The following is a 15769-nucleotide window of genomic DNA, read 5'->3' as shown; positions in this document are numbered from 1 at the left end:
TGTTCCCCGGGGCCTCGGTGGAAGCTGAGCCCTTCCCCCGGGCTCCGGAGCCGTGGCGGCGGCCCCTGTAAGGGGGGGGGGAGGGTTGGGGGGGGGGCAGGCGCGCGCGTTGCTAGGAGACGGGGAAGGCCCGGCGACGGCGGCCGCCATTTGCCGCGGGGGTGCGGGAGATGGCGGCGGGCGCTGAGGCCTTGGGCTGCCGCCAGCCGCGGCACCTCGCCGAGGCGCAGGCGGCCCCAGCGAGGGCCGGGCCCGGAGCCGAGGGCCGGGACTGAAGCGGGGCCGGGGCCGGGATCGGCGGGGGGCACTATCATCTCCCCTCCCTGTCTGAGGAGGGGGCGCTCCTCACAGGACCCGCTCCGCGCAGGGGGCGGGGCCTCGCGGTGGGAAGGGGGCCTGGGAGGCCGCGCCTTCCCTGCTGCGCTGGAGGGCGGGGCCTGCACAGGCCACGCCCCGGGCGCAGGGCGCTACGCACGTGGCGCTTCCTTCCCCCCTCCCCCGCCCCAGCCCGGGCAGAGGGGTCTGGGAGCAGGGCCGAGCCCTGCGTGTCATGGCCCCGAAATAACTCCTGCGTGATGGGCAGGATCCCTCCTGCTCCGCCGTGGGCCGAGCCCGGGCCCGGGCCCGCACTCTGGGAGCTGGCGCTTGAAACCGCCATCTCAGTGGACAGGAGCTTCTAGGGTCGCCTCCGGCGTGCAGCCCCGGGCGCCTGCTCGGGCATCACCCCCCGCACTGTGGCTGCACAACGTGGGCAGTGCAGCGGAGAGGATGGTGAAGTCCTTGCACAGACTCGGAGGTGGATCACTTTGCAGGCTTGGGCTGACCAAGCTATTTGTATCCACTGCAGGCTCATGCATCCAACCCTTGGGTACCGAAGCGCTTGAGGTTTGTCAGAGCTGCGGGCGTGTTTCGGGTGCCCAGTTCCCTTCTGAACCCCAGAGGCAGCTTTGAAGGCCTCTGCCAAGCTGGGCCAGTGTTTCCTGCTCCTCTGGAGTTGCAAAAAGTAGCTCCAGCGTGGGAGAGGCATGTCCTGGTTTTGGCAGCCACTAGCAGCCATCGTCTTCCTCCTTGCTGCCTCCCTTTCAGGCTTGCCAGCGTTAAGAGGCAAGCATGCACAGAGCTGGCACAAAAAACAAGTTAATAAGCAAATGGTAGGTCTACAGGCAGTATCATGCTGGCTTAAACATAGAAGTATTCAGTATTTAATTGGCAAGTCTGGCTCAGCCTGGGTCCGCCTGTTGTTCTGTAACATGCTTGTGCCTAACAGGCTGCTCGCCCACACACCCCGAACTGCTTCGGGTGCTGGAAGACAGGCTTACAGCCTCTTAACCTAAAATGGTTGTATTTCGGTTGGTAGGTGGACCCTGGGGATCTCCGCCATGCCCTCCTCTCTCTTTCCTGTGTAGAAATCCCAAGGCACATCAAGGAAGGGGGGATGCAGGCACTGGAGCGTGGCTCTTGCCCAGCGGGTTCCTGGCAGCCTGAAGCTGCAGCCAGGGTGGTGAGACAGGACTGCCCAGCTGTTCCCTGTGTGCTTCAACAACGCACCCAGACAGGCTGTTCATGGCAGCCTCGGGGATGTTGGGAGAAACCAGCCAAGCAAGCAGTCCTTGCTGCAACCCAGCCATGCTTTTCCATACAGCTAGCCCTATGGAGCAGGGCATGTACGGGGCCATCCCATCGCCTGCAGAGCTGAGAGCGGGTGCCGGGGAAGCGGATGAATGGCTGGGTGCGCGGCGGTACTTTCCAGCCACCCTCACAGCCTCTGGTATTGCTGTACTGCTTGTCGCAGCTGTTGACACTCTGACCGTTCTGGTTTTGGCAGGACCCAGTGTCAGAGTGAAAGATGAAGCAGCAGCAAGAACTGTGCCTAGCATGAGTGCTGGAAAAGAGGCAGAGGAAAGGTTTAAAGTGGTTATACAAGCCATTGCCCTAAATCTGCCTCGCACCCGCTGCCAGGACAGCAGGACCTGTAGGCAGTAGCACAAGGACCTTTCCCTTCATGCCCAGGGAGAGCTGCAGTGATCCTCCGACTGGGCTGATTATTTTACCTTATCCAGAGCTTCACCAGCTCCCACAGCCCGTGTTCCCCTTGTGCCTTCTCTGCCTTTCCTCCTTGCCCCCAGTAGTGGTACCCCGGATGCACCGAAGGCATCGGCAAGGCACCCCAGGGAGGCTCAGCAGGACACCAGTAACCCCAGGCTGGACCAGCCTCCCTTTCCCACCAGCTACCAGTGGCCCTGGGACACTGGGCACGACCCTCACCGGAGGAGGGGGAACAGAATAGCATCTCTCTGGGGTCTGGACTGGCCAGGGACTGAGGAGCCAGCTCGGCCCGCGGGGAACTGCATCCCCCCCTGTTGTGGGTCTGTACATCCCCCCGACACTGCAAATCCAGCAGCCGGCGGGGCTGCGTGCATGTCCCTGCGGTGCTCCCAGCTGCACTGTGCTGGGGCTGGAGCCAGCAGTGACTCAGCAGGCGCCCGCTGGGCTGCCGTGCTGCGAGCCCATGCTGTGGGGAGCCAGGCCCGCGGGGCTTGGGGACGCTCCCGGCCAGCCCCAGGCTGAGAGCCAGACCCCCTTTACATGGGGACTGTAGGGTGGTTGCAGCACCCAAGCAGCAGCCCAAGGTTTTTGGGTGCTGCAAGCCATCCAGGCAGCACAGGGAGCTCCTCTGCTGACAGCCACATCCCACCGGCTTCCTGCAAAGCTGGGCTGTAGGGATTTGGGGATTTGAAATCCCCTGCCTTGCCCTCTTGCACAAGGCCACTGTGCTGGTGAGTGCTGCCCATGGCAGGTCTCCTCCGCTCCCCGTGGCCACAAATGCCACCTGCAAGCACAGCTCTGCTCAGCAGCAAAGGGTTAAGTGCCAGGCCAGCTATCAGGGAAGCTTTCCTCTACTCCTTTTCCTTGCCAAGTTTTAAATTTAGTCCCTGCATGAACCGAGACGACTTGGGCATCGGGTTACTCTGGGGCTGGCAGCGCCAGGGAGCACCTGCTACCGCTGCTTCACTGCAAAAATCCCCCCAAAAGCCAGGGCTGAGCTCTGCTGGCACCAGTCAGGGCCAGCAAGCTGCGGAGACCCTTGTGCCATGCCAGGCGCTCCGGCCGCTTGCTTTGGGTCACCCCGAAAAAGGCAAATAGTAGCCATCCGTCACTCAGCTCTTGTGAATCCCAGAGGTGCTTGGTGCCCGGTTTGATTTCAAGCCTTGAGTTTGCTCCTGGCGGCTTGTGATTCATTTTGGGAGAGCTGCTGCTTGGGGCAGGGTGGTTTTTGGGGAAGCCCCCTGGAAGGAGACACACCATCTCTGCAGCGAGGCAGGCAGAGGAGCTGGGAAAGGAGCCATGGAGGGGATGGAGCGGCAGCCCGGGGCCCAGACGTGCCCTCTGCACCAGGGATGGGACGTCCCCAGAGGGGTCTGCAGGTCCCCCAGCCCCAGGGCAGCCTAGCCCGCTGTGCTGGGGAGCACAGCCTGGGTACCCCCGTGGGGTGTGGGGATGCCCTGGCACCTCCCCTGCGGGTTTGGGGAGCAGCAGCACGGGGCGAGGGGGCAGGGGACGGTGCTGGCAGCCTCCCAGCAAACCCCTAAGGCCGGGGCGGTGGTGGCATCCCTGCGATGTGCTTGGCATCGCCTCCCCCGGGCTGGCGCTTGCTGACGTCCATGTGATCGAGGGGCTGCTCCGTCCTGCCGCTGGGTCCAGCCACCGTGACGGCGAGGGAGCCAGAAGGTCGAGCCGGCGTCCCCAGCGGAGCGTCCCCGCCACCAAGGAGGGTCCCCTGGCACTGGCTGGCACTCCCGGGGTCGTCCCTGCCACGATGCCCTGCGGGAAGAGGGACCCCGTCCTGCTCTCCCACGCCGAGCTGTCTGGCACCGACGGCGAGAGTCCCCGCAGCGGTGGGGACGGCCGGCGGTCCGCGTCGGAGGAGGAGGGCCACCTCCCCAGCCTCCCCCGTGACGACCTCGCCAAGAGCATGTCGGGCTCCTCCGTCTCCTCCTACCACTCTGCCCTGTGCTCAGAGGGGACGGAGACCTTCAAGGACTGCCTGGAGTTTCTGGACGAGGAGGGGATGCCCCCCCGGGACACGGGGCGGCGGGGCGGCTGTGCCGAGGGGGCTGCCCCGGGGCGCTGGGCTCCAGCGGGGGCCCCCAGCGTCCCTCCTCCACCCGGCCCCCTCGCCTGCCCGCGGAAGGCTCAACTGTCCGTCGTGGCTAAGAATAGCCTGGCGCCGGGGCAGCGGGGCAGGATGGGTCCCCTCGGCGGGGACCGGCAGCCTGCCACCACCACCGGCAGCGGGGAGCTGGCTCTGCCCCAGCAGCCCAGGGGGATGCTCGGCGGAGCGCCCAGCGATTCGGACGAGGTGGACGGCGAGGTGCAGGCGCTGACGGCCAGGGCTTTCCACAGCCTCTCGGGTCCCCCCGGCGCCCGCCTCGACATGTGCAGCTCCCACACCTCCTCCAGCCTCTCCAACTCGCTGTCGGAGGACGGTGGGCGGCCGCGGCGGTGGCCAGTGGCCGGCAGCGAGTCCCGGGGCACAGTGGCAGCCTTCCATGGCAGGGTAGGCTGGCCCTTCCCTGCCGGCGTGGACGGGGAGCTGCTGGGCTTGCTGGGGAAGGAGCAGTTCGAGTGTGTGGATGTGGAGCTGGAGAGCGGGGAGGCCAGGAAGGGCCACTGCAAGAAGAGGACCGTCCCCAAGCGCCAGATCCTGCTGAAGAGGAAGGAGAGGAAGGAGACAGGTTTCGGCCCCTGGGGTGACAGCCCAGCCCCCCAACCCCTGCCCCCTGCCAGGAAAGAGCCCCCCAGCAAGGGCAGGGCCACTGGAGAGGACTTCAGGCTCAACTACAAGCAGTTCATGAAGACGGCCTCCCTGGATGCTGACGCCAGCAAGACCAGGGCAGCCTCTTGCCTGGTGAAAAACGTCCTCGCCAAGAAAATGCAGTACGAGCAGAGGATCAAGATGGAGCAGAAGGGGCTGCGGGGCAGCTCAACCTCCTCGGGGCCGTCCTCTGCCGGCACCGACTTGCTGGGGGACAGCCTGGAGGGCAAGTCCAGCTCGCTCTCCCGGTCAGACTGCAGCGTCTCAGCTGAAGACCTGCGGGGCGGCGGGATGCCGGTGGCTGCGGTGGCCGTGGGGAATGCCACCACCACCCACCCTGCTAAGGGGGTGGTGCTGAGTGAGGCAACGAGGGAGAGTGTCTGCAAGCTGAAGAAGACCTTCAATGAACTCAACGAGAGAATGAAGTACCAGGAGGTGCTGGAGGGCCACTGGCTGCCTGGTGCCACCGAGGAGCTGGCGGCGGAGAGGATCCGCTACCGGCGAGCACGTGCCTTGTTCGAAGCCCACCCTGGGGTGGGGAAGGCATTGGACGTTGCCCCCAGATTTGAGAGAGCACCAAAGCCGTGGCCCAGCTTGAAGCAACGAGCCATCCACCCCGGCCAGCCCCAAACCTTCCCCTTCGAAGCCAACAGCCTGGCGCTCCCCACCACGCCGCCCCGCCGCCTCTTCACCTCCCGGGCGCAGGAGGTGAGGCTGGTGCCGCAGAGCCGGCAGGAGGACAAGCCGCCAGCAGTGCCCCGCCGACCGCCCAGGCCCGGCAGCCCAGCCCGGGCGTCCCCACCAGACACCCCCCCCAAGCCAGAAGATAAGGGGAAGGTACGCATCCCACAGCCCCGGGATGTGCGCAAGCTGGTGAGGAGCAGCTACAGCCTCTGCTTCGGGACTGCCGGCGCATCCCATGGCACCGCGGCACCTGTGAGCAGCGGGGGGCCGCCACCAGCCACCCCGCTTGTCATCCACTGCACCTCGGTCTGCCGCCGGGAGCCAGTGATGGAGCCGGGGGATGGCGAGGTGCTGGCAGCTGCCAGCCCAGAGGCAGCCCTGGCACGTGCCGAGGGCCCTGCAAAGCTCACTGGTGGCCGGCCCTCGCCCACCCAGGGCTCCCCTGTCCACATCACGACGGTCCAGGCCACGCGGAGGGGGGCGGCCGCCACAGAGGGACCTTTGCCAGCCTCCCCCCCGCGCCTGGAGCGGAGCGAGCTCAGGGTGCCACCGCGAGCGCCGGCGGCCGAGGGGGTGCCGCACGTGGAGACCCACCTCCACGTCCTGGTGGGCCAGCAGTCCCCAGCAGCAGCCGGGGAGGGCTCCCTGTCTCAGAGCAGCGCCATGCTGCGGACAGAGAAGACCGTTCTCCTCCCGCCACCGCCTCCAAGTCCCACAGAGGGAAAGGACAGACGCAGCCACAATGGCACCGGAGGGCTCCACGCTGCCGAGGGGCCCAAGTCAATGGTGCAGCGGCATGGCAGCAGAGACAGTAGGGACCCCCGAGCCAGGCCCCCGGCCAGCAGCAGCATGCACCCACAGCCTGGGAAACCAGTGGAGAAAAGCGCACCGAAGCCACCCACAAGCGAGCAGGTGTCGGCGGAGAGCAGCGGCTCCGCAGGCAGCACTGGCCCCACTGCCCCATTTCGAGCCGGGGAGGCTGGCAAAGGTCCCTCTGGCCAGCTGCCGGACCGGAGGGAGGCCTGGGAGCATTTACCGAAGTGGCTGGCAGCCACCGAGCCATACCTTCCTGCTTCCCCGGCGGAGAACTCCAACTACTTAGCAATTCCCGTGAAAGCCCCCAAATCCTCTCCGATGCCAAAACTGCCCTCAGTCCCCAACCCGGCTAGCGCATCCTTTGGGACTCCTGTGGTCCCCAAGCCAGTCAGCACATCCTTTGGGACCCCCTTGGTCCCCAACCCAGCCAGCGCATCCTTTGGAACCCCCACAGTCCCCAACCTGTCCAGCACATCCTTTGGGACCCCCATGGTCCCCAACATGTCCAGCTCATCTTTTGGCTACCTATCAGCCTCTAGCCTGGCCAGCACATCATTTGGGGCTCCCTTGGTCTCTAACCCCACCAACAAGCCTTTTGGGACCCCCCTGATCCCTTACCCAGCCAGTGCATCTTTTGGAACCCCCTTGGTCCCTAACTCAGCCAACACATCCTTTGGGACCCCCTTGGTCCCAAATCCATCGAGCGTATCCTTTGGAACCCCCTTGGTCCCCAATCCATCCAGCACATCCTTTGGGAACCCCTCAGTCCCTAATCTGGCCAACTCGTCACTTGGGATTCCCTTGGTCCCCAATCCATCCAGCACATCCTTTGGGAACCCCTCAGTCCCTAATCTGGCCAACTCGTCACTTGGGATTCCCTTGGTCCCCAATCCATCCAGCACATCCTTTGGGAACCCCTCAGTCCCTAATCTGGCCAACTCATCACTTGGGATTCCCTTGGTCCCCAACCCAGCCAGCTCATCCTTTGGGTCCCCCTTGGTCACCAACCCACCCCCCGCTTCCCTTGCGCACCCATCAGTCTCCAACATGGCCAGCTCATCCTTAGGATTCCCTTTGGCCCCCAACCCAGCCAGCACTTCACTGGGGACCGGGGTGTGTCCCCTGGCCAGTGGGGAAGTGCCCTGGAGCAAACCTGGTCCCGAGCCCCCCCTGCCCCAGCCTCCCGAGGGCCTGGCCGCTGAGGAGCACCTGGTGCCGCTGCCCCCAGCCCAGCTCCAGCCTCGCCTTGAGGATGCTCCCCATTTCCTGAGGAGGACCGATGGCACCTCACCAAGCAGTAAGAGCACACTGAGCCCCACCAAGCCCTTTGCCCCCCACCTGCCCATGCACCGGAGGATGCTCGTTGATCCCAACAGTGGGAAATGCTACTACATGGAGCCGCCACGGCAGCCCCAGCTGAAAACGCTCTACGACCCTGAGACGGGGCAGTACCTGGAGGTGCTCATCCCACCGGTGGCATCACACACCGGGCTCTACCAGGCTCCTTTCAACCCCCTGGTCATGGCCCCAGGGGTCTACGCTCCACCCTACATGCCCTATGGTGGCTTCCCAGGGCTCCCAGCACCTGCACCACCTGCCGCCCCCTCCCCGGTGCACCCTGACCTGCCAGCTGCCGAAAACCCTGGCTTCTCCGGGACCTTCAGCCCCGCTCCCAAGGGTGAGGGGCCGCCTGCTGCGGGGGGTCCTGACTGCGGGTACCTGGAGAGCCTGTACTACATCCCCACAGGGATGCAGGCCAGCCCCGGACCCAGCCCCGGCCAGCCCCCTGCCTGCGCCAGCCCTGCCGGGCCCGAGAAGGGACCGCTGCTCCAGATGTGATGGATCTCGGCCGGGAACGGACCCGTGTGGCACGTCCCTTGCCAAGCAGCCAGGCATTAACCCCACAGTCAGCATCACCCCCCCGACATGGGAGAGACCCCCTGCCCGCGGCTGATCTGGTGAAGCACCAAGGGGTAATGAGCACCAGCTGGACCTCACCGTCTCCTCATGGGAACGGGGAGAAAAAGGGTATTTTTTCCAATGTGAGCACCTGGCAGCCCCGGAGGAGCTTGAAGTCATGGGCCCCAGCTGGCAAAGGGACCAGATGCACGGGCCCCACTTTCCCCCACACTGCCAGTTCCATCCCGAGGGCGACCCAGGCTAGTCGGCACAGGGGAACAATGGCCTGGCCACCACCAGCCCCCCACAGCCACGACTGCGGCACGGACTCCCTAAAATAGTAATAAAAAATGCTGAGACAGCATTCAATCCTGCATATTCATCCCGTGTTTGTATAGTCTGTAAAGGGGGGGTGCGAGGGGCTCCCGCGGCCCTGTCGGGGAGCTGAGGCACTTGGACCCTGCAGTCCATCTGTCTGTCCTGGAGCGCCCACTGGTCCCCAGGGGCAGGAGGGGACCCTGCGGTCAACGGTGATCCCTGAACCCCAGCCCTTGAACCCCAAACCCCAGCCCTGAAAACCAGTCCTGAACCCCAAAACCCAGCCCTGAGCCCCAAACCCCTGCCCCCACCCCAGCCCCAGCCCAGGAGGGTCCACGCCATCCCAGGGAGGATTTCGGTCGAGGAGGAGGGGTCAGGTGTTACAGGACTGAATTACACCAAAAACCTCCCGGAGATTTGGGGACACCCACACACACACACACAGTCGGTTGGGGACACCCCACGCGCTCTCACACACCCCCTGACCTGATGCCCCGGGGATGGATGGGGCCGCGTCAGCCGGATGCAGGTGTGTCGGCTGCGCATCAGCGCCCACTTGCTAGCCCCGGGGGGTTTATAGCCACCCCGTGCCTCCGCCCCAGCACTTTCAGCATCGTGGCAGGATGCAGCCGGCGCTGGCAGTGTGGCTGGCCCTCAGCCTGCTGGCAGGGACGGGGGCCGAGGAGATGTGCGGGGGCCCCCCCGCCGCCCCAGCCCGCTCTGTCCCTGCGCCCCAGCTCAGCCCTGAGGAGCGGCTCTCGCCCCACATGCCCGAATCCCTCCGCTGCGACGCCTGCCATGCCATCGCCTTCCAGGTGGGGATCGGGTAGATGGCACCCTGAAACCAGGGTGAGGGGTGAGAGCCCTCGCAGGGATGCTCCAGCCTGGGGAGATGCTGCTGGCTCCCCTGGGGCACCCTGCTGATGGCTGCCCCCTGCCGGCACCCCAAAAAGGCCCCTTTGGGGCCAGCGAGCCCCCTTGCAGCTACTCATGGACCCACCACCCCGTGCAAAAGTGCTTCAGCTGCCGGAGCCGCAAGGAAGGGGTGCAGACCCGTCCCCTGCTTGGGAGCAGGGTCATGGGGAGGCTGCCACCCTCACTGGCCAGTTTCTGCCCTTTTTCACCCCAGATTGAGGAGCAGCTGCACAGGGCAGAGGGGAAGGTGGGCAGGAAGGCGCTGAGTGAGCCCGACTACATGGAAGTGCTGGAGAGGAGCTGCTCGCAGGGCTGGGAGAGGTGAGTGAGGCGTCCCCGGGGATGGGGGTGTCCCCGAGGACTGGGGAGTCTCCAACCCCTGCCTCTCCCCACAGCTACGGGGTGCAGGAGCTGGATGGGGAGAAGCGGCTGGCGGGGCCAGGGCTGCCGAGACAGGAGCCCATGACCGTGATGGTGATGGGGGGACCTTGGCCGGGCAGGTAAGTCAGGGGGGTCGGCAATGGGGAGTGCCAGGCACCACTTTGCCACGATGGCAGGGGGACACGGCATGACCTTCTCTGGCTCCTTGCAGGCTGTCCAAGATGTGCCACAGCTACGTGGGCGAGCGGGGAGAGGCGCAGATCTATGGGGCGCACCGGCAGGGCCCGGCTGCCTTGCGGGAGCTGCTCTGCCATGGGGAGAAGGGGGCCTGTGCCGGTGGCAAAGCTGGGGGGCCGGCCCCGCCCAAGGCGATGCAGAACGAGCTGTAGCCCCGGCGCAGTTAATGCTTAATGCCCTGGCGACCTTCGGAGCCGACTTCGTCCCCAGCAAGAGCCAACACACGCCGGGAGGTGGGCGCCTTCCTGGCGTCGCCCATCACCGGTGCCGCGACCATCCCTTGACGCCCGGCCCAGCCGTGCCGGGACGATGCTGGCAGCGGCTGGTGCCCCGTGCCACCGGACCTCCCACAAGCTGGGAATTACTCTGTAACCCGCCGGCTCTAATGTTTTACCAACACAGCGCTCACGGCAGGAGCGCCCCGGCCCTGCCGGCAGTGCCAGCCCTAATTAAAGGAGTTAATAGCTGATCCGTCCCCAAGGCAGTGCTCCCCAGTTTCACAACCGACAGCCAATGGCCACCTTCCAGCCTGCCACCTGGCGCCGCAGCCCGGGTGGTGACTAAAGTCCTTCCCACGGCCATAAAACCCCCCGTGTGGTAACATCGGTGCCGGGGCCGCATCGCTGGAGGATGGGGACCCGCTCGGGAGACCTGGCTCAACCCCAGGTGAATGCAGCCTCTGTCCTCGTCCCTGTCCCCTCCTTGGCCGTATCCCGGGGCAGGGGGGAGGGAAGTGGGTGGCTGGGGGTACCGACCCCAAGTAATGGCCGGCTCGGGGCCATGATGCCCAGCCAGGACTGGCAAAGGATGGGATGAGCACGAGGGCTGCAGTGAAGCCCGGGACCAAGGGAACATGCTGGGACGCTGCGGCTGGGACTGGCTGTGCTGTCCTTCCTGGCACCTGCAGGGTGGTCTGGGCACCCCAGGGCCAGTGGAGACACCCCCTCCGCCCTCTCCTGGGGACAAACCATCGCGTGCAGACAACAGGTTTCCAAGCCTGGAGCCAGCTCATGGGGGGCAGAGCTGGGGATGGGTGGGGCTGACCAGCCATGCGTGCCGAGCTGTGGGCCAGTGGCCCTCACGTCCCCGGGACAGAGCCCGTCCCCATTCCCATGGGACACCCAGGGCAACACTGACCTAGCTCCCGCCTCGCCATTGCTGCCAGAATGGGAACTCAGCTCTTGCCCCCACCGGCCCCCCACATCCCCCTGCGAAGGAGCTGCCTGCAATGGGCAGGGTGAGTACTGGGGCACCCCCACACAGCACACACCCCAAATCCTTCTGTAACGCACCATCAGATGGAGACCAGTCGGCCGGGACCCCTGCCCATCCCTGAGGGTGCAGGGGGTCCCATGGGGCAGTCTGTGCCACCCATGGGGACAGCGTGGGGTGTGTGTCCCCCCGCCGTCCCTGACCCCCTTGGGCAAGCTGGGGCTGAGCTGTGCCCCCTGCACGCCAGGACCCCGGGGCAGGCACCGGGCCCCCCCGGCCGGAGGTGGACATGCTCTACAGGATCGAGGACGTGCCCCCCTGGTACCTCTGCATCCTGCTCGGCTTCCAGGTACGGCCTGGAAGGGGGGTACCCCCCACTGGCAGAGCCCGAGCCCCCGCTCCATGTGGCATGGGCACCCCATGGCACCCCAGCCCACTAAGCCCTCCCTCGCCCCCCAGCACTACCTGACCTGCTTCAGCGGCACCATTGCCGTCCCCTTCCTGCTGGCCGAGAGCCTGTGCGTGGGCAAGGACCAGCTCACCGTAAGCTACCTCATCGGCACCATCTTCACCTGCGTCGGCATCACCACCCTCATCCAGACCACCGTGGGCATCAGGTAGAGCCGCGGCCCTGGCGGAGACCCCCGCTGCCCGTCCCCAGGCTGTGGGCGCAGGTGTCCCCTCTCGTGTCCCCCCCCCCTCCCCCCCCCCCCAGGCTGCCCCTCTTCCAGGCAAGCGCGCTGGCCTTCCTCGTCCCTGCCAAGTCCATCCTGGCCTTGGAGAAGTGGCAATGCCCGCCTGAAGGTGAGGGCAGAGGGGTGCAGGGAGGGGTGTCCAGCTGCTTCCCCCCACCCCAGGGACCACCTCACCCCCCCTCCATCCCCAGAGCAGATCTACGGCAATTGGGTGCTGCCGCTCAACACCTCTCACATCTGGCAGCCCCGCATGCGAGAGGTATGCCCCTCTGCCATCCCCAGGGGACCCCAACATCCCCAGCAGGTGCTGACCTCCTCTCTCCCCCCCGCCATGCTCTGCAGATCCAGGGGGCCATCGTGGTGTCCAGCCTGGTGGAGGTGGCCATCGGGCTGCTGGGGCTCCCTGGGGCGCTGCTCAGCTACATTGGGCCGCTGACCGTCACCCCCACCGTCTCCCTCATCGGGCTCTCCGTCTTCCAGGCGGCCGGAGAGCGGGCCGGCTCCCACTGGGGCATCGCAGTACTGTACGGCACGGGGATGGGGATGAGGGGACAAGGGGTTAGGGGTGTCCCCCATGGAGCCAGAAGCACACTGGGGCACGAGGGACCTCCTCTCTCTCTCTCTCAACCCCCCAGGACCATCTTCCTGATCGTCCTGTTTGCCCAGTACCTGCGGCACGTCACCGTCTGCCTACCTGGCTACCGGCGGGGCAGTGGCTTCGTCCTGCTCCGCGTCCAGATCTTCAAGATGTTCCCGGTAGGGACTGGCTGAGAGCTGCCAGGTCCTGGAGGGGGTGGGGTGGTGGTGGTGGTGATGGTGGTGGTGATGTCCCAGAAATCCCCTGTTTTTCCACACGAGGTGAAGTGCATCCCCAGTCTCTGCTCCCGCCCTCGCAGATCATCCTGGCCATCATGGTGGTGTGGCTGCTCTGCTATGTGCTGACACGCACCGGTGTCTTCCCCGGCCAGCCCGAGGCATACGGCTACAAGGCCAGGACGGACGCCCGGGGGGAGATCCTGTCTGTGGCACCCTGGTTTCGGGTCCCCTACCCCTGTGAGTGCCAGGCAGCCCTGCAGCATGTGGGACCCCTCTCCCAATACCCTTTCACCCCTGGGAATGCAGGGACCCAGCCCAGCATCACTGGGGCTGGGGAGCGCCTGGGAGGGGGGGTCGGGGGGATGTCCCAAAGCAGCACCAGTGAGCACCAGGGGGGCCAGGTCCCGGGATGCCCCCTACCCTGACGCCCCACTCTGCCCCCCGGATAGGCCAGTGGGGTCTGCCCACAGTGACCTCAGCGGCCGTGCTGGGCATGTTCAGTGCCACGCTGGCGGGCATCATCGAGTCTATCGGGGACTACTACTCTTGCGCCCGGCTGGCAGGAGCCCCTGCTCCCCCCGTGCATGCCATTAACAGGTACAGCCAGCTGGCCCTGCTGGTACCCTGCCCACGCCGTGGCGTCCCGGGGCACCAGGCAGGGATGCCGCAGGAGAGCAGCGGCAGGGACCAGCCCATTCGTATTTTTCCCAGGGGCATTTTCACTGAAGGCATCTCCTGCATCATCGCGGGGCTGCTGGGAACCGGCAATGGCTCCACCTCCTCCAGTCCCAACATTGGTGTCCTGGGCATCACAAAGGTACTGGGGCCGGGGAGAGGTCCCGACTCGGTCGGGGGGACAGGTGCCATCACCTGCTGCTGGTCTCTCCGTGCAGGTGGGGAGCAGGAGGGTGATACAGTACGGGGCTGGCATCATGCTTGTGTTGGGGACCATTGGCAAGTTCACGGCACTGTTCGCCTCCCTGCCTGACCCCATCCTCGGCGGGATGTTCTGCACCTTATTCGGTAACCTCGGCACGTCAAACCCAGGACGCCATTATCATCGGCCCCGGGCCATTTCCCCAGGGATTCAGGGGCTGGCGAGCCTGAGGGATGCAGAGGGTGGGCTTTGAGGGTTTGGGTCAAACCACGGCTGGGTTTGAACATCCTTCACTGCCTTTGCGGGCAGCCCACCCAATGCCCAGCTCTCAGCCGGCAGCATGGGCATCCCTGTCTGCCCGCAACCCAGCCACCGTCTCTCATGGCAGGCATGATCACGGCCGTTGGCCTCTCCAACCTGCAGTTCGTCGACATGAACTCTTCCCGCAACCTCTTTGTGCTGGGCTTTGCCATGTTTTTCGGGCTGACACTGCCAAACTACCTGGATTCCCACCCTAAGGCCATTAACACAGGTACCTGCCTGCCACGAAAAGCCCCAGTTTTGGGTGTTTAAGAAGACAGGAGGGCAGTTCTTGCAGGCGCTTTCCCACCCTGGGTAAGCAATGATTAATTAGGCAAATCCAGCTTACCACAGTACGCCCTGGCTCAGTCCCTGCACTCTCGCAGGTGTCCCCGAGCTGGACCAGATACTGACGGTGCTGCTAACGACGGAGATGTTCGTTGGGGGAACCATCGCCTTCGTCCTGGATAACACCATCCCAGGTAATTAAAGCACATGGAGCCAGCAGGAGGAAGCATGGGGGGTTGGAGGCAGATTCATTTTGGGTTAAAGCTGCAAAAGGGGATCACAGGGTGAGGGGGGGGCTGATGCTGGGCATCCTGGCTACAGGCAGGCAGGCACTGGGGTCTCGGCTGACGCAGTGCCCGCTGCTGCAGGGACGCAGGAGGAGCGAGGGCTGGTTCAGTGGAAGGCGGGTGCGCACTCGGACAGCACAGCAAGAGCCAGCCTGAGGAGCTACGACTTCCCCTTTGGGATGAGCGCAGTGAGGAAGAGCCGGTGGCTGACGCACGTGCCCATCTGCCCAGCGTTCACGGGGTTTAAGGCCCGGGCGAAGGGCAGTGGCGTGGCAGCGGCAGCCGCAGACGTGCAAGATAATGCAGATGGGCTCTCCGTGTGCACAAAGGTCTGAGCAAGGGGAGGGCTCGCACCCCGGCACCGGAGAAGCCGAGCCGAGCTCCCACGGGTGCTGTAGGAGTTCGTTAGCACCCACCAAGTCCAAAGACAAGGCTTCTGGTGCTCATCTCAAACATAGGGCTTGGGAAACTCAAAGGTGCCTTTCAGGGACATCTCAAGCTCCTGGGGTACCTGCCTGGGGACCACCCCCCCCCGTGTCATTGCTCCATCTCAAGCTTTAGCTGGTTGAGACTCGTTCGGCGCTTGCTGAAGCTTGTTAGCCGCCATCGGAGCCAGCCAGAGCTCCCGGAGCCACGAAATCCGACCCGGGGCCACGAATTCTCATGCTGTGCCCTTGGCTTTGGCAGGGCTACCCGGCAGCTGAAGTGGGCTCTGGGCAGGGTACAGTATCCAGACCAGCATTAGGATGCCTATTTTAAGATTATACATTAAAAAAAAGAATTCAAGCCCACTTGCCCTACCAGTGTCTTTGCTGCGTCCCGCACCACTCCCTCGTCCCTTCTGCATTTCGAAGGCTCCAGCAGCTTTCCATACTCCCTCCTGGGCTGCCCAACATGGAGACACGCTAGACTTCGTGCAGCCCTAGCACCGCATGTTCGGTGGGCTTCTGCCTGAACCCCGGTGCAACCCACTCGGCAAACACGTCCTGCCGCGGAGGGCACTGGACAGCCGGCTCCATCCCGGCCGCTCCGGTGAAGCGCTGCCTTGTGCAGCCAGTTGGTTTCCAGCAGCAGGCACGGAAGGCAGCCGATGGCCTCATTGACGACAGTCAAGCCCATTTCTGGGCTTGAGTTTAGCACCGAAATGCCAAAGTTGAAGCCAGCATTGCATGACCCTGTCACAGGCTGTCCGCACTAGCGTGGTGACATGGCCACACACTCGCTCCCC

At 65.1% G+C, this 15769-nt stretch overlaps 3 protein-coding genes across 4 annotated transcripts; all 3 read left to right on the top strand.

Moving 5' to 3' along the window:
- Nucleotides 1-1430: 1430 nt before the first annotated feature.
- Nucleotides 1431-8584, top strand: PROB1 (proline rich basic protein 1). Of its 2 annotated transcripts, XM_075510086.1 has the most exons (2): nt 1431-7246; nt 7364-8584. In XM_075510086.1, exons 1-2 carry the CDS (start codon nt 3818-3820, stop codon nt 8153-8155), a joined length of 4221 nt encoding a protein of 1406 aa, XP_075366201.1. In that variant the 5' UTR covers nt 1431-3817; the 3' UTR covers nt 8156-8584. The 2 variants fall into 2 exon arrangements, with proteins under 2 accessions (XP_075366201.1, XP_075366200.1); XM_075510085.1 differs by having other exon boundaries at nt 1431-8584.
- Nucleotides 8585-9156: 572 nt separating this feature from the next.
- MZB1 (marginal zone B and B1 cell specific protein) lies at nt 9157-10530 on the top strand. The gene is made up of 4 exons (XM_075510042.1): nt 9157-9348; nt 9663-9769; nt 9844-9948; nt 10041-10530. The coding sequence occupies exons 1-4, from the start codon at nt 9157-9159 to the stop codon at nt 10216-10218; spliced, it is 582 nt and encodes a 193-aa protein (XP_075366157.1). The 3' UTR covers nt 10219-10530.
- Nucleotides 10531-10564: 34 nt separating this feature from the next.
- SLC23A1 (solute carrier family 23 member 1) lies at nt 10565-14876 on the top strand. The gene is given in 17 exon segments (XM_075509639.1): nt 10565-10584; nt 10586-10656; nt 10659-10732; nt 11232-11303; nt 11526-11627; nt 11738-11895; nt 11994-12082; nt 12165-12232; nt 12316-12497; nt 12609-12729; nt 12870-13026; nt 13239-13386; nt 13501-13606; nt 13683-13812; nt 14055-14198; nt 14353-14448; nt 14623-14876. Coding segments are annotated over 17 exon segments (1977 nt in total). The 5' UTR covers nt 10565-10579.
- Nucleotides 14877-15769: the final 893 nt, after the last annotated feature.

The sequence above is a fragment of the Mycteria americana genome, chromosome 8 (genome assembly GCF_035582795.1).
Source record: "Mycteria americana isolate JAX WOST 10 ecotype Jacksonville Zoo and Gardens chromosome 8, USCA_MyAme_1.0, whole genome shotgun sequence".
Classification (NCBI taxonomy): Eukaryota; Metazoa; Chordata; class Aves; order Ciconiiformes; family Ciconiidae; genus Mycteria; species Mycteria americana.
This window is presented reverse-complemented; position numbering and strand designations above follow the sequence as displayed.

Coding starts and splice junctions, on each gene's coding strand:
- MZB1 (XM_075510042.1), top strand. CDS start 9,157: ATGCAGCCGGCGCTGGCAGTGTGGCTGGCCCTCAGCCTGCTGGCAGGG. Junction 9,349..9,662: donor GCCATGCCATCGCCTTCCAG/GTGGGGATCGGG, acceptor TTTTCACCCCAG/ATTGAGGAGCAGCTGCACAG. Junction 9,770..9,843: donor TGCTCGCAGGGCTGGGAGAG/GTGAGTGAGGCG, acceptor CTCTCCCCACAG/CTACGGGGTGCAGGAGCTGG.
- PROB1 (XM_075510085.1), top strand. CDS start 3,818: ATGCCCTGCGGGAAGAGGGACCCCGTCCTGCTCTCCCACGCCGAGCTG.